This window comes from Terrapene carolina, unplaced genomic scaffold (genome assembly GCF_002925995.2).
Source record: "Terrapene carolina triunguis isolate 2854851 unplaced genomic scaffold, T_m_triunguis-2.0 Scaffold142, whole genome shotgun sequence".
NCBI lineage: Eukaryota > Metazoa > Chordata > Testudines > Emydidae > Terrapene > Terrapene triunguis.
Window position 1 is genome coordinate 1,029,007 of NW_020664493.1, and position 21,556 is coordinate 1,050,562.

The 21,556-nt window shown below is 45.4% G+C and overlaps 1 protein-coding gene across 1 annotated transcript in view; it reads left to right on the plus strand.

The window, feature by feature from the left end:
- The window catches only part of LOC112119334 (complement C4-like), an 89,068-nt gene extending 67,512 nt beyond the window's left edge, over positions 1-21,556 (plus strand). Inside the window, exons 34-41 of the mRNA XM_026653662.1 lie at positions 2,788-2,875; positions 4,247-4,321; positions 6,791-6,899; positions 9,889-9,978; positions 10,358-10,450; positions 11,978-12,061; positions 19,765-19,897; positions 21,318-21,556. Of these exons, the coding sequence (XP_026509447.1) occupies positions 2,788-2,875; positions 4,247-4,321; positions 6,791-6,899; positions 9,889-9,978; positions 10,358-10,450; positions 11,978-12,061; positions 19,765-19,897; positions 21,318-21,459 (814 nt within the window). The 3' untranslated portion in view covers positions 21,460-21,556. The remainder of the gene's footprint in view (positions 1-2,787; positions 2,876-4,246; positions 4,322-6,790; positions 6,900-9,888; positions 9,979-10,357; positions 10,451-11,977; positions 12,062-19,764; positions 19,898-21,317) is intronic.

A 21,556-nucleotide genomic window follows, 5' to 3' on the forward strand; every position in this document is an offset into this window, starting at 1 on the left:
TGCCCCTGGCTCTGTTGGAACCATGGGAATGAAGAGAAACTGGTAGTTATGTAGTAGAGGCACTGGAACCCAATGGGTGAGAAGGGCCTTTATTAAGGCTGCTGTTTCACTCTCCTCCTGTGCAATGGTGGCTTTTAAGCAGTGGCAGCTCAGAATTTTAGGCAGGACTTTGTAACTTGCTTTTGTTCTGTACATGTATCAGTGGGAGGTGAGATGCAAGGTGAGTGAGGTAATATCTTTTATTGGACTGTTGATGACAGAGACAGGGTTTTGAGCCACACAGGTCTGACCTGAAGAAGAGCTCTGTGTGGCTTGAAAGCTTGTCTTTCTCACTAGCAGAAGTTGGTCCAATAAACGATATTACCGCACCCACCTTGTCTCTCTAACATTCTGGGACCCACACGGCTACAACAACCCTGCGTACAACAATGGGAGGTGAGGGCACTTAGTACCACATGGGATCAAGGTATAATAAAGGGCACTTTGAAAGTGCCTATCAGTGTTGCATTGTGGGTGCTTGGCTGCTCATTGAAGTCCTCCTGCAGCTGCTGTGTTGGAGCCTCCTACAGGAATATGTGCATATGCTCATTAGCTATGGATAAGGCTGCGTGTCTGTCATGGATTCCGTGACTTTCCGTCACCTCTGTGATTTCTGCAGTGGCCGGTACGGCTGGCTCCGGGGCTGCCCGAGCAGATCAGGCAGCCCCTGGGCCAGCAGCACTTGCCGCTGCTGGGGCAGTTTAGGTGTGGGAGGGGACTCAGAGCTGGGGCAGGAGGTTGGGGTGTGGGGAGGCTCTTACCTCGGGGGGGGGCGCTCCCCGGAAGTGGCAGGCATGTCCCTGCAGCTCCTAGGAAGTGGCCAGCATGTCCTTCCAACTCCTCGCAGGCACCGCCCCCTCAGCTCCCATTGGCTGTGGTTCCCAGCCAATGGGAGCTGCGGAGCCGGAGCTAATGGCAGGGGCAGTGCGGGGAGCTCCCCTGGTCTTCCCTCCCCCTTGGCTCCGCGTATCCTTCCAGCTCCGAGCAGGGAGCCTGCCAGCCCCAACAACCCTCCACCCCCAGCACCAGCAGGGGCCCCGGGCTGCGTGCCGCCACCTGCCCCCACAGCACCAGCGGGGGTCCCAGGCCACCACCCCCAGCACGCATGGTGCTCCCCAGACCGTCCCCCTCAGAACACCCCTGGCCCAAAGTTTAGTCAGGAGTATATAGTACAAGTCATGCAGTCACGGGCCGTGAATTTTTGTTTACTGCCCTTGACCTGTCCATGACTTTTACTAAAAATATCCAAGACTAAAATGTAGCCTTAGCTATGGACATTTGGGGAAGTTGCTGCTGTGAGTGCTAGGGTTGTTTGGTAATGTCTGACTGAACGCCCTGAGAGGAGGAGGGGAGGCAGCTGCCACTTTATTCATTGATCATATGAAAGAGTTGTGGAAGCAGAAAAAGAACTGTCTTGCATAGCAGTTCTTTTCTGACAGTTCTTTTTCTGCTTCCACAGAGCTATTCCAGTAAATTAGCAGCTGCAATGGGTATAAAGGTACCTACCCCAGCTGTCCCGTTCATAATGCTGCACTGCTTTTTAGAGAGATGCTGTCACCTCCTCTGTAGCCATAGTGAGTAAAGAAGATGGCTACTAACATCCTAGGGGATGTCTTGTTGTTTGCTAATCAAGAAGCAGGAAAGGGCAGAGCTGGCAGAACATAGTGTCCTATACAGAATAGGGTTGCAGCAGCCATTTTGCTTCCTCCCACAGTTAGGCTAGGGCTGCCAGAGAGCATGGCAGTGGCCTTCCTGAGAACCCCCACTTCAGAAGAGCCGGGTGGTGGTAACAACCATTCTATCAGGCCACCTGCCCTGCTGGAATCTGTCTCTTCCACTGCCACCCGCAGAGCCTTGGGAGCAGTGACCACCTGGTCTAGCTACCCCCAGAGAATAGCAGCAGCAAGAGTGGGAGGAGAACTAGGACTCACCTTGTTCCAGAGCATTACTGGGTACCAGGGCCAGTGGCAATGAGTAAAGTGAGACTCCTTCAGTGGCTCTTAGGGTGTGTGATGATATCTGCACTGTCCTCCCCATCATAGCAACAGAACATCTACAGAACTGTGCTACAGTGCACTGCACACTTGCAATCCAGTGTGGATTTAAGGGGTTGTGGTTTACCACAGCATGAATTATCAAAGAGCCACTGTCATTTGTAAAGCACATTGTAACAGCTTCTGATGAGAGGCACCATGTAAATGTAACATACCATCATCATCTCCGGCTTCTTGGGGATGGCTCAACAAAAATAATCCAACTCTGAAGAATTTGGGACAGAGGGGAATTAAAGTGCATTAGAAAAGCGCAACAGACAGTTGCATATTTAGGAATTTAGTCTCTAGACATAAATTTAAGCTATTTACTTGCCTAGGTAGATAAGTTTAAATAAACGGCTTCTAGGAAAGCTTTGGATTGTGCTCATTGGCAATAGGAATCAGAATCTGTTTCATCATCACCAGGCAGGAATGGCCAAGCTCTTCAGATGACCCTCTTTGTAACAAAATGTAAATGTACAATGTAGAGAGACAAGGTGGGGAAGGTAATATCTTTTATTGGACCAACTTCCATTAGTGAGAGAGACAAGGTTACACAGAAAGCTTGTCTCTCTCTCATTAATGGAATTTGGTCCAATAAAAGATATTACCTCACCCACCTAGTGTTTCTAATGTCCTGGGACTGATATGGCAACAGCAACACTGCATAAGTTGTACAATGTAAGCATTTACTAACAGCAATTTTCCCTAAAAGGTCCACAGGTCCCAATATACCAAAGATGTCTCTAGTTGATCTCTCACTTTTAAGTGGCTTGGAACCTGACACAACTGAACTTGAGCAGGTGAGGAGCATTGCTTTCATTGACATCTGTAATTTAATTTATTATTTTTGCACTGTTCTTTGGGAGTCTTTGTTTATCACAAGAGTAAAAGGGGTGGGTTTTAGCCCCACGTCTCTCAAAAGTTTGCAGAATAATTAACAGGAAACCGAGAATCGGGACAGACATTTTCATTCTGGAAAAGAGTTAGGGCTGTCAATCAATCACAGTTAACTCACACGAATAACTCAAAAATTAATCACGATTTTAAAAATTAATTGTGATTAATCACAGTTTTAATCACACTGTTAAACAATACAATTCAATTGACATTTATTAACTATTTCTGGATGTTTTTCTACATTTTCAAATATATTGATTTTAATTATAACACAGAACACAAAGTGTACAGTGCTCACTTTAAATTCTTATTTTTGATAAGAAGCAGGCAGCAGTATTTCCCGTAAATGTAAACAAACTTGTTTGTCTTAGCGATTGGCTGAACAAGAAGTAGGACTGAGTGGACTTGTAGGCTCTAAAGTTTTACCTTGTTTTGTTTTTGAGTGCAGTTATGTAACAAAAAAAATCTACATTTGTAAGTTACACTTTCACAATAAAGAGATTGCACTATGGTACTTGTAGGAGGTGAATTGAAAAATACTTTCTTTTGTTTATCATTTTTACAGTGCAAATATTTGAAATCAAAAATAATAATATAAAGTGAGCACTGTACACTTTGCAGTCTATGTTGTAATAGAAATCAATATATTTAGATGTGTAGAAAAACATCCAAAATATTTAATAAATGTCAATTGGTATTCTATTGTTTAACAGTATGATTAATTGCAATTAATTTTTTTAATCACGATTAATATTTTTGAGTTAATTGCGTGAGTTAACTGCGATTAACTGACAGCCCTAGGTATGTGAGCTGTGAATTGCACCACTAGATCACATAGCGTAGACATACCCTTAGTTAGGGATTGATTGCTTTTGTTGATAGGTGGCTTGTCTGATGACTACTGGATTTGTCCTCCTAGACTTTTTTTTTTTTAATAGTCCCTGGCTGGATATGGTGTTTGGCTGCTTGAATCAACTCAAATCTTAATATTTTGTACTCTTTTGTCTTATGACCGTTAGATGCTCACAATATGCCCTTCATAATGGATTAAATAAATAAAATACAATAAAAATGAGCAAACAGTCCCTCCATATACTCATCCAGAAAATAGCCTAGGTCCTCCACCACATAAAGGAACAGCAGACGAAGGAACTGTTCATTCTAAGGAAGAATCAACCAGTCCAGTACAATACACAGCTAGGCAGTTTAAAACAGCCAGCATAAGCCAAAACAGATTTTAAACCAAGGTAAAAACGATGTTTCTGTTTTTGTAGTTGGTAAAGTCTGCAGACCAATACATCGACCACTTTGAGTACAAAGAAGGAAAGGTTTTGCTCTACTTTGGAGAGGTGAGTGAATCCTGTATGACTTTTCCAACTTCCGTCAGGTGATGTTATAAAGAAGAGAGTATGTTCAGAGGCATAGCTTTTAAATCTGTATATTGTTGGTACTGCTGCTTAGATTAATGTAGGGGGAGGGATAGCTCAGTAGTTTGAGTATTGGCCTGTTAAACCCAGCGTTGTGAGTTTAATCCTTGAGGAGGCCACTTAGGGATCTGGGGCAAAAATCAGTACTTGGTACTGCTAGTGAAGGCAGGGAGCTGGACTCAATGACCTTTCAAGGTCCCTTCCAGTTCTATGAGATAGGTATCTCTCCATATATTATTAGTCCACCCAGACAGCAGTGCACCATCATGTATTAATTAGAGGACATACCCATTCTTTATTCAAAAGTATCTTTAGGGCTTTGTAATACCCAGAAAGATTAATACTATGTTCTGGACCAGGACTTTGGAACAAAGTAGTCACAGAGCCCCTAATGAATCCATTCAAGCCAGAGCAATTGCTAACATTTGTGAGGCCCCAGGGCCCGAATCCTGCAAAGCAATTATGCATGTGCATAACTTCAGGCATGAGAGTAATCCCATTACAGACAGTGTGTTTCCATGTGTGTAAAGTTAAATATGTACTTTGCTGGATCAGGGCCCATGACAAGAGAGATGTACAAGGACATCCTCAAATTATCTGCCTTCTGGGTATCTACAATGCCCCTGATATCCCTGTGGCATTACTTCACATGGTGACTGCTTCATTCAGCCATTTGAGATGCTTCACTTCCTTAAGTGACACTCAAGCATAGATGCCACTCGCAGGTGATTTACACAGAAGGCAGCAGCAAGAAAAGAAATAATTAAGGACAAGGGCCAAACTGGATGAGAAAAAAAATAGATATGTTAGTATTGCTATGGCTGACAAAGTGATTGTGTTTATGTGGGGATCATAAATAAATGTAACATATGTGGGATGGGATAGCTCAGTGGGTTGAGCATTGGCCTGCTAAACCCAGCGTTGTGAGCTCAATCCTCGAGGGGCAACTTATGGACCTGGGGCAAAAATCAGTACTTGGTCCTGCTAGTGAAGGCGAGGGGCTGGACTGAATGACCCTTCTAGCTCTATGAGATAGGTGTATCTCCATTAAATGTAAATAAACTGTAACAGGGTCAGCACCCGCCTCTTGTGCATGCCCCCTTTTCTCTGGCCAATAGTTCCTGCAAACACAGCTCTTTTCACGGGGAGGGGGCACTCACCTTTCGTGGATGGCCCCCTTTCTCTCGGTTAGGTGTGAGCCTGCTTTTGGTTTTTTGTTCTTTCAATGGGGTGGCACCCACCTCTCGCAAGCACCACCCCTCCCCCGGCCAGTGGTTCTCTCAACTGGTCTTCAGCAGCTTAGCCCTCAGGCCGAGCCGCACATGCTGTCCCCGCTTTTGGGATATACAGTCCTGAGTTCTTATCACAGCCCTGGTTTGGGACCATAGCTCACCCAGCTGGTGTCCATTTCAGCAGCCCTCCCTGGGCTCAGTCTGCTAGCAGACCAGCAGGGCACATCTCGGTACTCTTGTCTGGTCTCGCCAGGTCTTGTGCTCAGTCCTCCGGGCTCAGCCTGCCCGCACTGACTTTTTGACAGCTCTGCTGCTGCTCAATCCAGCCAGCCAGGCATCCAGTCTTTGGCAGCCTTGCTGGGCTCAGTTCTGTCTGGTGAGCTGTCTGGAGTGAGCTATCCGCAGTCCAGCCACACACCTGGTCCTCCCTCATCAAGCGCCACACACCACTGAAGGCTCTGCTCTGCTGCTTGCCTTTTATCTGGCCCTTCTGGCCCCTTATTGGTGGCTCTCGCAGCCCCTCTGATTGGCCGCTCTTCTGCAGCCACTCTAGGCTGCTTAGACTACTAGAGGACTTCTCGCCGCTCTATTCTGGGAAAGGGTGATGCAGGACTGCAAGGCCTCCAGCAGGGGGCCTCCGGACCTAGTCCACCCTGCCACAGGCCCTATGCAGTTACATAGTTAACAAAGGTCTAAAGCTGTCCCTTAGTTCTATAAAAGAACCAGTGCATATTGGCACAGGGCACTTTGGGATGTTAGGGCCTGATTTGGGAAAGCCTTTAAGCCTCCATTCCTGTTCAGGGTGACTTCAGTGGGACTTAAGCACATGCTTAAAATAAAGCAAGTGCTCTGATGATTAGGGATACTTTCCGGATTGAGGATCTCAGAAAGAGAAGACCATCGATGCTGTACACAGCCAATAAACCTGCTTATTCTTTAACAGCAAGTCTTTAGCATATTGATTCAAAGCGCTCAATAACCTGAGAAAGAACAACCTTATGCATTTGTGGCTGAAACAGCCAGTTAATTCATCCATGCTGTCAGAAAAAAAGTGTTCAGCAGAACCAACACTATAGGCATGAATAAATTGGGGAGTGGTTGGGGAGCATGAATTCTCTTTTTGTAATAAATGTTGTTTGTGTTTGCTTTTTTTCTGCAGCTCAGCAATGGATCCAAACCAGACTGTGTGTCATTTGGGGCTAAGCAAATCAATCCCATGGGTCTAGTACAGCCAGCAAATGCCATCATTTATGATTTTTACAACCCTGGTAAGCTGACCCAGTAGTACAGAAAAAATGAACATGAAACTATTAAGAAAGGGCAAGACGCCAAGACTGAATTTTTCCCTTCTGTCCGTTGAGAAGAAACCCTAGTATATTGGAATGCGATGTGTGAATCAATATTTTTCTTACAGTGCTTAATGCAAAGACTCCCCTCTGAATAATGACTGGTAACGTCACAGCGAGAGCACACTTTAACAGAGTGTTAAACAGAGCACACTTTTCAAGAAGTGATCTCCTGGTTTCCATTGATTGCAGGGGACTGAAAATACATATTTTACTTGTATGAGGTTTTTAAGTGAACTTTTCATGCTTGTGTAAAATTGATCTCCACAGATCACATAGAGCCATAGGCGCCGACTGGAGCACCCACAGGGAAAAATTAAGTGGGTGCTCTGCACCCACCAGCAGCCAAGCTCCCCTCACCCCCCGCCCCCCTTCCAACTCTCCCCCTGAGCATGCCGCATCCCCACTCCTCCACCTACCTCCCAGCGCTTCCCACCGGGCCGCCGCCAAACAGCTGTTTGGCAGCATAAGCACTCTCCGGGAGGGGGAGAGGAGCGGGAACGTGGCGCACTCAGGGGAGGAGGCGGGGAAGAGGTGGGGCCAGTGCAGGGATTTGGGGAAGGAGTTGGAATAGGGGGAAGGAGGGGGCAGAGTTGGGGCGGGGACTTTGGGGAAGGGGTTGGAATGGGGGTGGGGAAGAGGCGGGGCTGGGGCGGGGCCTCTTGGAGGGGGAGGGGGAGCCAAGGGCAGGGGTGGTCGAGCACCCACGGCAAAGAGGGGAAGTCAGCGCCTATGCATAGAGCACCAGCAGCAGTAGACCAAGCTTCCCCAAATTTGTGCCTGGGATCAACTCTAAGGACAAAGGCCCAGATTCTCAAAGGTATTTAGATGCCTAATTCGATACATTGAATGGGAGTTAGACATCTAAATACCTTTGAGGATCTGGGCCAAAGAGACTAGTTCAGTCTCTATGTTGATTCAAACCTTGGCCTCTGATGGTACTATTAGCACAGTGATCAACTAGTGCCATACATGGTGGTGGTATTTGTAGTGTGGATCGTTATCAATTAGAAAATGTTTAATTGATGAATTTGCATCAGAACTTTTTTTTTCAAGAAACAGTAAATGTTTTACATAACTTTTTCTCCTCTAAGCTTTCCATTGTGGATCTGTCCACCACTGCACTTTGTTTATTAGACCATCTCTTTTCCTTTACAACATCCAACCCACAAACCAGCTAAGTACTCCAAATCCTAGGCTTCTTAGAAGTCCTTTATAGAAAGGAGACACTTCAACTGCAAAATATCATGTGTTTTCCAGTAGAATCTAGAGTCCACAATTAGGATCGGAGCCTTGTTATGCTAGGCATTCTACAGACAGTAAAAGTATTTCATTTACCTTTTTTGATTTCTAGAAATGGAATCAAGTTGCAAAATTAAGATCTAGCTACAGATTTCAAAGTTTTAGGGGGAAATGGGGTATTTCCGTTTTTGGTATGGTCTATTCTAAAGGTAGGTGCCAGTTGCAAAATCCAGATCCAGAATTTAGAAACTTCAGCACTGTTTGAATCTGGAGCTTTGGTTGGGATCATCTATAGCAGTTTTCTATACACTATAGAAAGATATGGTGCATTTCTTATTCCCATCTAAATATCTGAGATTTCTTTTTAGCTGCTAAAATAAAGGAGCCTGGGGGTGAGGAAGAAGAATATTGGGAATTGTAGCAATAGGCAGACAGAAACTAGGTTAAATTACACTTGCTTGACTCTATGACTGAAGACTGAGCCATTGGTATTTGGAGTGATCAGATTTATGAGCCAAACTACAACTGAAGTTCTGATTAAACCAGGATAAAGCTAAATAGTCAGTGTATGGTACTCGATGGGTGAGAAATAAAAGAGAGATTGTTCAAAGAAAGTCAGAGGCGGCTGTGCTCTCTGTGTAAACATCATTAGACCAGAGTGAAGATAGTGCCTCTCAAGTTATGTCTACGCTGCAAATGAAGTTGTGACTGGAGCATGGTAGGCATACCAACACTAGCTTTAATCTAGCTAGCATGAGTAACAATAGTAGTGAAGATATAGTGGCATGGTTCTAGCAACCTCAATACATTCCCAGAGTCCCCAGCGGGCTTTTACTCAGGGGGCGAGCCTGTTTTACCACATCACTGCTATTGTAATCTGTGTTAGCTAGATTACAGGTAGCACAGGTTTCCCTCCCCGTGCTACAGTCACACCTTCATTTGTGGTGTAGACATACTCTGAGAGGCAATGGCCTCCTCAGACCCATATAATATAGGGAGCAAAGTTGTTGCTATCTTCTCTGTAAATGCTATGGCAGTGAACTGTACTTGCAAAAGAAAGATACCCTGATGTGAGGTTGCTCAAAGTCCCACTCCTTGTGGGACTTAAAAGCAGCAAGGTTATTAAGTTCTCTTTCTCTTCTTTCTTCAGACTGCCCCTGCTAGCAGATGAGGATAGCAGAGAACAGGCAAACTCCAGAGCTCTAAAGTGCAAGCAACCAATTGGGGCCCAGTCTAAACCCCCATCCTGGGATGTTTAGATTCCGACCTTCCCCACCTGCCATAATTCTGAGCAGAATGAAAACATTGGGCTAGACCGATTTACACTATCTGGCTCAGAGATAGAAAGATGGCTCATAGGACAAAGGTCCTTAATAGACATTATTTAAAACTTGTAAATTAGTGTTGACTGTGTCCCTTTTTAAACAGATGTTTTATGTGATGAAATGGGTTTAAAATTAAACACATTGTTCAGTTGGAATCCAAACCATGAGTTTCCATCAATATTATAGAGTTAAGGGACGGCAGTTGCTCATGCAGGTTGCACAGAAGAACCCTCAGTGCACTGGGGACGTTCGGTTGCAAAGGTGAACTCCGCAACTCTGGCCCATCACCACCTTTTCCAATTTAGGCTGCTTGAGAATTAAATTATTTTGTTTCCTTTCTTTAGGGAGAAAATGCAGTGTATTTTACAGTGCACCCAGACAGAGTGCCATGTTATCAAAGCTGTGCCATGCAGAGGTTTGCCAGTGTGCTGAAGGTAAGGTATTGATAAATGTGATTGAATCAGTTCCAAATGAATTCATTCCTTCATAGCAGCCAGCTGTTCATTTTAAGGCCAGAAGGGACAATTATGATCATCCTGTCTGACCTGCAAAACACAGGCCATAGAACCTTACCCAGTATCTGCACCAAGACCGTAACTTCTGTTTGAAAGTTAGTCAGTCTTGATTTAAAGTTTCAATATGATAAAAAAATTCATCACATCCCTAGGTACATTGTTCCAATGGTTAGTTACCTGCAGTGTTAAAAATTTGTGCCTTATTTCAAGTCTGAATTTGTCTAGTTTCAGCTTCCAATCATTTGTTTCTCTTAGGATAGAGTGGGACTGTTGAATATATTTAAATTGTTCAATCTAGGTCCCTGTCCACAAAGAAGAATGACTTTCAATAAAGCCATGACAGAGGATACACGGGAAAGCTTTGCATGCTACCACCCTGTTGTAGACTATGGTAAGACATGAAAGTTGTTTTCAATGTCTTTTAAACTTGGTGTTTCTCTATGTGAACCTTCTGCCAGGTGAAGCCAGCAGCAGCCAGGGCCGGGTTCAATATCTAGTGGTTCCTTTCCATCGATACAACACAGAACCGGCTTGAGCCCCCACCCAGGAACCTGGGGAAATTACACACCACCCCTGGGTGCCTCTGAGAGGCAATACTTCCCCACTCGCAAGCACAGAGGCTGAGTGTAGAAAAGAAACGTTTAATAAAAGGAGAGAAGTGACTCAGTGTTAATTTGGGAAAACACTGCAAACAGGGTTCATAAACATAAACCATGAGCAAAAGACCCACCCCCAAGTAAGTTGGGTAGTGTCCTTTTCCCCTCAGGTTCTTAAGTCCAGCAACCCAAAAAGCAGAGTAGGTGTGTTCATATAAATACAGTTTGCTCCAGAAGTCTCTCTCCTTCCCAGCTAGCTGTCAGGGGAGAATTCATTCAGTTCATTTTGACCCTTACATCTCTAGTGGTAAATTGTCTCTATAATGAACCTCCCCTAAACTGAGCAGAGTTTCTGGCTTGGAGTCTGTCTGGGATGGGGAGACGAGTGGGTATTAGGGCAGTCCTTCTGGACAGGGGAGAGAAAAAGAGAGGTTTCCAAGGAATTCATCTGGGCTGGGAAGAAGGGCAGTGAGTGGGTGATGAGAAGTCTGGCTGGGCGGGGGTTGGGGGGCAAGAAAGAATGCATACCAGTATGTTACTCTGGTTCCAAGACCGGTGGCATTGGAGCCTCTGACCTCATGGTCCCTGGTGTTAGGTAATAATAATAAGGCCTATTTCTTATATAGCAGTTTTCATCAGTAGATCTCAAATAGCTTCACACTCTATAATGTATTTTCCTCAAAACACCCCAGCAAGGTAGGGAAGTGCTGAACAAATAGGGACAGAGAGGCTGCATGACTTGCCCAAAGCCACCCACAAGTAGGGAATTGAACCTCAGTCTCCCATAGCCGAAGCTAATGCTTCAGCCACCAAACTATCCTTCTCTTCTGGTAGGAAAGGGGATAGCAAACAGTAGGTGACTGCTTCTAGTGTTTCCTTCCTTCCCAAACCTGCTGAGCCAGCTAAATACCTCTTTATATGTTAGTTTGTCTCTCTGGCTCCTCTCTAGGATATGCAGGGTGCAAGAGCTATTGGAGGAAGAATCTGGCTCAGCAGCTTTAGTGGCGTGCACATGAATGCAGTGGTAGGACAAAGACAGGCCTTTCCCGGTGCAGCAGTCCAGGAAACCTACTGATATAGTCTGGTCTATCTCCAAGTGGGACGATAATGTCACATTTGGCAGAGGGGGTTCAACCCCACAAACTCCTGATCAGTGTCTGCCTTGTCAAGTACATACCTTACCAGTTGTCTTTCAGATTTCCAGCTCACTTGGTAGCACATCTGCCTCTGTGCTGGAAACCACTTAAAGTGTATTTGATTTTCCTTTCTGTATGCTTTTTAATATTTGCATCCATCCTCACACAAATACTATCCTGTTGCAGCATACCATGTAGAGATCCTGGGGATGACCCAAAAGAATGCTTTTGATTACTATGAGACCAAAATCCAAAGAATCCTAAAAGTCGGTAAGTATAAACTTTGCATTCATTTACGGCAAAATCTGGCCTTCTCCCAGGAAAGTAATTTTTTCTACCAAACTGGTGGCATTCTAAGGACAATAATACTCATTCAATAGTTCCATTTTCTATGTTTTAACAGAAATGCCCAGGCCATTGTACTAGAGAGCCAATGAAAAATCTGTTTGTTCTAAAGGCAGGATTGAGATAGATATTTGCTAGTAATTAGGTACAAGCATACTAACAATGGGTGAACATCAACAGCTTTCAAGTTGGAATTCAGTTTAGAATAATTACCCAAAATCGGAATAGTTATACAGGCCATCCAAACCTCTCTGAGTCTGTAAAGTAAGGCTGGGAATCTTATGAAAGCAGGACTGGACTTCCACTCCTGTCCCAGCTAGGAATACCCAGAGACCTGCCTTTCTCATGCTGTTTCAGCACATTGTCAGTTCCAATCCCAGTGGGAGACAAATGTGGTGAAAATAGATCTAAACGTTTCAGAGCCTCCAAAATTTTTGGTTCAAATGAACCAGCGAATCTTTCCAGAAGACTGGAGGAATAAAATGCTGCCCACTAGGAGCAGTACATATTCCCTTTCAGGGAGAGAAGACCAGTGGAGAGTTTTATGATTAGATATTTTCACACACATGTCTTGAATACCAGTTTGTGTCTCTGAAGGGAAGACACTGGTCTTTTCTTTTCATGGTGGACAGGGTTTGTTACTTACTGGATTTTACCAGCCAAGAAGAAGATGGATTTGTTTTACAGATAGCGGCTCAAATATTTCTCAAGGTTTCTAGACCCTCGTTTAGTGTGATAGAGTTGAACTGTATTCGGTTAGCGCGTGGTTAGACCTATCTGGTCCAGGTTAGGGTTTCCTGTCTTTTAAAAGCTTCTCTCAGATTCAGTTGATCATTCCCATGTGATAGTATGAGAACTCACCACAGTGTTTGCTGCTCAGAGCCAATGGATGGATTATGAAGTCCAATTAGCTGGTGAACTAGAGAGAGTAGCCCTTCAAGCCTGGATTTTGTACCTGTGATGACAGAAGAGAAGAAGATTGTCTTTGCTTCCATTGCTGCAGTGGCGCAGTCCTGCAGAAGACTTTGTGCTGATGGTGGGTGGGTTCAAAGCAGGTTTTGTGCCACCACCATTCTAGTCCTCTGCCTACACACTTCCATTTACCTAGTTCATCAGTAAACCAGGACAGTCTTCACAGTAGTTGTGGGGGAAGAGGGCAGATAATATCCCAGGGGAAGTTCAGCCACTGCGGACATCAGTTGGTTGTAGTATCTTGTCAACCTCTTGGTCTTGTAGCTGGGAGGTTTGCCTTCCCAGAGCAAACTGAAAAACTTTATAGTTCTGAAAGCTTCTATGGTCACTCCAGCCTTGTTGGTTCATTCCCCTGATGGGATGGAATGAAGGCACTGGTCTTTGCCTGGATGGGCGGTCGTCACACCTGGATGAGCAGAACTTTTGTTATGTGTCCAGTGGTCCAGTTTTTGGCTGATGATCTGGTCCTGGGTGTGTTGGTCCAGAGATAGCTTATGTGAACCCAGTGGTTTCCAAGTGCAGGAGGTAGGATAATGCAGTCCTTGGCATTGTCTAAATGGAGGGTGAGGATGCTAGGAACAGTGACTCTGGAAGAGTCCAGCAATATGCTGGACGGATCTGTTAATTCTAGGAAATCTGCAGGGTCTTAGCCAGGAAATCCATAGACTGCAAGGTTCTCTTTGCTCTTATTCTCCCAGCCTATTATGGTGATTTCTCAGATAGTTACAATCCCCCCATGGATTTGAACACTTATCAGACTACAGCATGAGTCGTACAGTTACCTACAAGCCATAAGAATTTTAAAAATTGATGGCAATTTGACTACAATGGGCCTGCGGCAAAATGACATAATTGCTCAAGTAAGCAAGCCCAATCCATCTTTGTTTTCCTTTGCATTCCTAGCTGTAAGGGCAATTGAGTCCACTATGTGGCATACATGCCCTACAAGTCTTGCACTACACAACAAATCTGCAGCACTTGCTGTATTACTCAGGGGAGCAATGCACATGTAGGACAGCATATATTACTGAATGGCTTTTTTCTTTGGATTTGAAATAGTGTACGTAAAATTTATGTAAGTTTAAACTAGTGAATAAATAAAATTCTCTTAGAGTTGGGCTTCAAGGGTTAATATTGTTTTCCAAGTCACACTGAAATCTTATTTGCTTTGAAATATTCAACTTTAGGATTAGGTTTTATATCCAGAACTTTTCACACTCAGAATATCCCATAATACTTTATAGTGCAGAGACTGTGTAAGAAGCCAGGAGCCACTATGAACACAGCAATATCTTGTAAACAGCTTGGGATGCCTTTTAATTGTTGCTGTTAAGATTTGTATCTGTGCCATAGTTATGCCTGCTATTTTGCATTGTATTCAGAAGGAGAATTTGGCCAGCACAGTGGCGCTATCTGCTCTTTTCAAAACGTGTCATGAGATCTTAAAATTCCATCTGGAATGTTGCTAGAAGCAGGTAGAAGTGACCTTATTTTATGTCCTACCCAAGTAGTAATACAGTGCAGCACCACTACCAGTACTGCACTGCTGTGTTAGTATTTTTGTGTTCTGTCATTCTAGTCACTGTGGTATCTGAGCACCTTCCCTCTCCCCCTAGAGGTAGGTTCTCAACCCCGGCAGTGAGCTCAAGCCCAAGTCCTGAAGTAATATTGAAATCCATGACTTTCTGGCCAAGAACTAGAATAGGATCATCTGACCTATTTTAACACAGAGATTAGTCTCTGTTTGCCAGAAGCTGGGAATGATCACTTGATGATTACCTGTTCTGTTCATTCCCTCTGGGGGCACCTGGCATTGTCCATTGTCGGAAGACAGGATACTGGGCTAGATGGACCTTTGGTCTGACCCAGTATGGCCGTTCTTATGTTCTTATTATGATCTCTGTTATGGCTGGGAAGTGAATGTCCTATGCAGTAGTTTCTGAGGGAACAGCATATCATAGTGGTTTTCAACCTTTTTTCATTTACGGACCCCTACAAAATTTCGAATGGAGGTGCGGACCCCTTTGGAAATCTTAGACACAATCTGCAGGTCCCCATGGGTCCACAAACCACTGGGTTGAAAACTACTGTTCTGTGTTACCAATAACCTTTCACGAACCCCTTAGACATAGACTGCGGGCCCCCAGAGGTCCATGAACCACAGGTTGAAAACCACGAGCATATTAGGATGCATCATTGTAGGGCAGGTCAGCAGCACTGGAGATGTAGATTTTCTGATTCTGCCTGCTACACTAAGCACTGAAACACCACCAATGTTGAGGTGAAGATTATGAAACATCAACTTCGTTGGGCTGGTCATTGTGTGGGGATGGCTGATACTAGTATTCCGAAGCAAGTCCTCTTTTCTCAACTTAATCATGGTATGAGGACTTGCAGGGGACTGAGGAAATGCTACAAGGACACCCTGAAAGTATCTTAAGAAGGGAGGCATTGACCCCACGAATTGGGAAGAGCTGGCTAGCAATAGACTGCAGTGGTGTCACATCACACATCGAGCCTCAGCCCGTTTTGAAGAGAATCACCTTGCTCAAGAGACTGAGAAGGAAGGAGCATGTACAGCATCCTGGCCAGCAGTTGTGCTCTCTCCAGGCAGTTACCAGTCACATATGTGGGAGAACCTGTAGAGCATGGATTGGACTCCTCAACCATCTTAAGTCTCATCAATGACTTTTCCCCCTGGCAGATGACATCCTCATATCGAGGGATAGCTGATGACGACGATTAGGTTTGCGTGCTTTGAAGAAAGAGTGTGAGCGTAAACTATTTTAAATAAATTACTGCTTTTGTTTTTCAAAGAGACAAGGTGGATGAGATAATATATTTTATTGGACCAATTCCTGTTGGTGAAAGAGACAAACATTTGAGCTTCACAGAGCTCTTCTTCAGATCTGGGAAAGGTACTCAGGCCTGGTCTATACTAGAGAATTTGGTTGGTTTAACTATGTCAGTCAGGGGTGTGGAAAAGCCACACCACTGAGTGAGGTAGTTAAGCTGATCTAGGTCCCTGTGTAGACAGCGCTAGGTAGACATAAGATTTCTTCCGTAGACCTAGCTACCATCTCTTAGGGATCTGGATTACCTATGCCAACAAAAATCCCTCCCGTTGGCATAGGTAGGGTTTACACTGAAGCGCTGCAGTGGCACTGCGTTTTAAGTGTAGCCAAGCCCTCAGAGTGTCACAGCTAAATACAAGGTGAAATAGATTGTTAAGCACAGGGAGTTAACACATGTTGCAAGAAACCCTTCAAAATGAAGTGGGCAGTGAACACCTCTGCAGTCATAGGACAAAGGTGAGTTAGTGGATTGTAATGAGACATAAAACCAGTGTCTTTGTTTTTTAAAAGCTTTTCTTCCTAAATCTCTTCATCTTTATACAATTTAAACAAAGCTTCAGATGGGTTTAAAAAGCTACATATCAAAGCAACAAGAGACTTGTAGTATCCTTATTAATGTTTGTTATCGACCTAGGTCGGAGTAGCCAACTTGTGGCCCTCTGTGCTCTAAACTGTGGCCCTTAAAGGTGACTGTGTTAAGAAGAAAATTTGTGGTTGGTTATGAATGGAAAATGGATCCCTGAGCCAGACTCTGGGAGTGTTTGAACCAGGCCCGCCAATTTCTCCCCCGCAGCTGCTTCCCACTGCTTTCCTCACAGACGCAGGCACAGCTTGGATGTAAGCTAGCTGTGCTCTGTGAAGCTGCCATCCTTTCTCCCATTCACCAGCATCAGAGGGCTGGGAGGCGAGAGTAGCTCTGGGTTTTCCATTGCCTGCTTCCCGGCTGGGCTGTAGGACTCAAGTAAGAGCAGTGTAGGTGCTCAAATGGCAGTGCCAGAGCCTAGGGGAGCACCCAGCATAGGAGGACTCCCTTTTCCCACAAACCTGGCCAGGAGAGGGGGAATAAAAGAGAAGAAGCTGAGACACAACACCCAGTTCCACAGTTCTCAGGCCCTTGTGCAGGTTACAGGGACTGTTCTAACTTGTGTCAGGTAACACCTCTCCCCTAGGGACCACACGTCACCTGAGGATAGTAGAGCACAGCGCACTGCAGCCACTCGCCATCCCCGCTGCACTCCGGTTGTGGTGAGAGAGGCATGGGGACTATCCCTGCTTGATCTGTGCTTGCTGGGGAGTTCCTTATTCCAGGGGATTCCCCAGCAAGGGGACTTGAAAATGTCCAAAAGGAGCAGAATTTTGGAATCATATTTCAGCCGTAAGGATGACCTGAGGGTATGTCTACACAGCAAAGAAAAACCTGTGACTGGCCCATGCCAGCTGACTCAGGTCACAGGGCTCGGTAGGGTTGCCAACATTGTAATATTTAACAACCGGGCACTCCAGCACCAGTGCTGGAACCTCCCCTGCCCTGCCTCTTCTCCCGAGGCCCCACCCCTGCCCCGCCTCTTTCCCCCTTCCCTCATCACTCACTGCTTTTCCCTCTGGCCCCCAACTCCGCTCTGCCTGGGTCGGGAGGGACTCACCTGCAGAACTGGGCCTGGGAGCTGCAGCCACCCAACGCAGGTAGGAGGTGGCCCCGGCTGAGTAGGGGTTGGTGGTGGTGATGCCCTGACATCTTCCCGCCTCCCTCACCCACAGTAACTAGACTTGACTGGACACGGTCAGGTCCCTTTTTGACCAGACTTTCCAGTTGAAAACTGGTCACCTAGCCACCCTAAGCTGTGGGGCTGTTTCATTGCTGTGTAGGCTTCAACCTGGGGCTGAAGCCCAAGCTCTAGGACCTTCCCACCCCACAGGGCCCTAGAGTCCTGGGTCCAGCCCGAACCTGGAAGTGCACACAGCAATGAAACAGCCCTGCAGCTCAAGTCGGCTGGCATGGGCCAGCTGTGGGTTTTTCTTTGCTGTGTAGACATTCCCTGAGTGGCCCCACAGATCTAGGTATTTGTAGGCGACTGGACTAGATGACCTGTCGAGGTCCCTTCCAGTCCTACATTTCTATGATTCTATGGCCCCCATCAGCATAATATCTGAGCACCTAAAAGGAAGCATAGTCCCTGCCCAAAGAACTTACAGTCTAAATATTGACATGTTCCCATGGTTTATTTGCTCCCAGTAATGTAAGGAACTATTTGCTTTGTCCTTTTTATGAAGAAGAGATGGTTGCTTCTTTTATCTGGAAAGGAAAGATTTACAGTCTAGTACAGTTCTTCTGTCTGTGAGAAGCTCCTGAATGGCAGGAAGCATTCTCTAGTAGTTAGAACAAAGGTCTGGGATCCTGGACTCCATTCCCAGCATTTTCCTTTGACTTTCTGTGTGTTGTTGAGTAAATTATTCACCTTCTATGCACCTCAGTTTGCCCATCTGTAAAATAGGCATAGCAGTCATGAACTGCCTCTCTGGGGTGTGTGCGAATGAACTGATGCTTCGAAATCACTTTGTGATACTTCAGGAAGCAAGATGTTACCCGTCAAGGTGTGATTATAGCCTTTGCTTTGCCTGGTAGCGAATGCAGTAGTTAGTAAAGCAAAACCATTTCCGAGTGGCCCATTATGCCAGCCTCCGTCATCCACTGGTTACATTTTCAAACAAGCACCTTTGCACTTTTCTCCAGTGCTGCCCCTCATTCTTGAGAGGAGCTTCCAGTGAACATCTGCAAAGCTATCTCATTCTCCTTAAAATTCCTCTTTGCTGTGATGCCTGCAATAAACTTGACAATGACAATAACTGTGCAAAGACCACTGCCTATCACGCTGACCAATATTGTCTCGTTTCCTTTGACTTCTTTGTTCAGCTGTGTGCATCTATCTTGTCTTATACTAAGGGATGGAAATTGTAAATTCCAGCTTCAGCAGACATACCTGCACTAGCACTAATCGAGCTAATGTGCTAAATATTGACATGTAGCTGCGGCAACACAAGAAGGGCTTGCTACCCTGAGCATGTACGTATGGTCTCAGGTGGGATTGTACTTGGGGTGGTAGCCCCTCCCACTGTTCACACCACTGCAGCTACACTTTGCATTGTTAGTGCACCAGCTTGGTTAGAGCTAGCATGTGTCTGTGAGCTGGAGTTTACACCTATTAGCTCCAGTGTAAACACACCTTAAGAGAAATTCCAGCTGAAATTTTTCAGTTAGCTCCATTGGGAAACTAGGTTTTGGAACAAAGCACTGCGTCTGTTGATCTATGGGCAGCGCCGTATTATTGCCTAGGCCGACAAGGCCTGGGCCCAAGGCGGCAAATTTGCAGGGGCGGAAGCTCCCCTCCGCGCCCCGCCCCCCTGCTCCAGCTCACCTCTGCCTCCTCGGCAAGCGCGCCGCCACGTCCTGTTTCTCTCCCCTTCCAGCGCTTGCCCCGCGAAACAGCTGTTTCAGGGAGGGAGGGGGGAGGAGAGGGAACCGCGCTGGGGGAAGAGGCGGGGCGGGGGTGGGGATTTGGGGAAAGGATCCAATAGGGGAAGGGAGGGGCGGAGTTGGGGCGGGGACTTTGGGGAGGGGGTTGGAATGGGGGCGGGGAAAGGGTGTATATGACTCCACAGGGTGCAGGACACTGGACAATCTGTCCCTAAAAGTTTATTTTACTGTTGAAAAAACATAGTTCTTACTGTGAACACTACAGACTTTTTCTCTTTACTAGTATCAGACAGAAGCCGTTTATGGTGCTTTCTTTGTTTCCACAATAGCTGGTGATGAAACCATCCAGATAGGTGATCTCCGACAGTTCTTAAAGCGTTCATCTTGCGAATTAAAGGTGGAGGCTGGCAAACAATACCTTCTGATGGGGAAAGATGGGCAAACTATTGACTGCAACAACAAGTAAGTAAAGTGCCTCCTTTATAAGCAATAGCGACTGATGTTGCAAGGTCTATCAACAGATACTGAACTGTGAGGTGACCTGTGAGTCAGATGTGCCAAGATCTATTATCTTCCAGGGACGTCTGCAACTGAGGACTTTTTTTATTAGAATGCTCTTTTTATAAAGGATTGGGCCAAATTTTGAGGCCCTTATTCAGGCACTGATTCTGCTGCCCTCGTCCATCTGCAAAATATGCAACGGCACAGGTAAAATGGTCATTGCACTGTAACATGCAGCTGCTTGACCCAAGCAGGTAACTGCCCAGTTACCTATTCTGCATGCACAGCTGCATGTTTGCATGCACAATTACGTGCCTAGAGCCAGGCATGCATACTCTGGAGGATCAAGGTAGGCTGCTATTTTTGAAAATCTGGCCCTGAGGCTACAGTATCATAACTGTAGGAAATGGGGAATGGGAAACTCCAGTTCAGTATCTTGAGAACCCCTTGAACTATGTTTGTGTTTGAAGAACAAATTTGAATACGTTGTTCTTTTGGCAAAGTGGGGTTAAAAAAAGAAACAAAAATGCCCATTCTAATGGGAAGCCTGTGCTGCGTATAGGGGGACAGAACAACTCTCAAAATCAAGGCTGCTTCCACTGCATGAAGTAGGAGTTTGCCTCAGGAAGGACCGAGTAAAATCTGTGGGCCCAGTTCCGGGACAACTTGTAGCCTGATCCAAAGCCAATTGAAGTCAATGGACAAGCTTCCATTGTCTTCAGTAGGCCTCGGATAGGGCCCCAAAGCATTTCTCATCATGTTAGAGGCTATTCCCTATGGTGCTTTCTCCATTCCAGTTTTAAATGGCTGAAGGCAAAGCACTATGGCTTTCACTATCTTTCTGGTCGTCTACCACCTAATAGCTCTCACTGTATGTCTCTTGAGATTCTGCCTATATGTCTTTACTCTAATTTTATCCCGTTACTCCTCTGTGTACCCCCTTGCACCACCTTAGCAAGTCCTCTTGCTGAGCTGGGGAGTTTCACCAATTCTGGTTTGTATGATTTTTTTTCATTTCCTGTCACAAAATTTTGAACTCCCAAAACTCAAAGTGAAATTTAACCCAGTCTACCACATTTATCTTGGTTTAAACCCCAAACCATAAATCATCCTGGGACTGCCCTAATCCAAAGCTTGTTCAAACTTGAGTGAACCTGTTGGTGAGCCCAGATTAGGTTTCATGTTTGCTGCAAAACCTGAAACCAGGCAATGTTCATCTGGCCTACGGCCAGATTCACGGCTGGTGTAACACCACTGACCTTACAGTTGTTAGCCCAAGGATGAATCAGACCCCACAGGGTTTATACTCTTCACATACTTTAGGCAAAGCTGTCTTTCAGCATTAACTAACACCTCCTTTGTTATTGTAATTGTTACATAGGATGCAGTACATCCTCGATTCACAAACTTGGATAGAGGAGATTCCAGATGGTAACACATGCAAAGCCACCACTCGCCGAAAACCTTGTGTTGACCTCCATGATTTTATGAATGAGTATGAGATAAACAAATGCAACATTTGAATCTTGGTGTCACACAACGTACCCTCTACCTGTTAGTGCTACTCTTTCCCTGGGCTGGGTATGGCCCATAAAGCATTAAAGTTCTAGGAACATATAA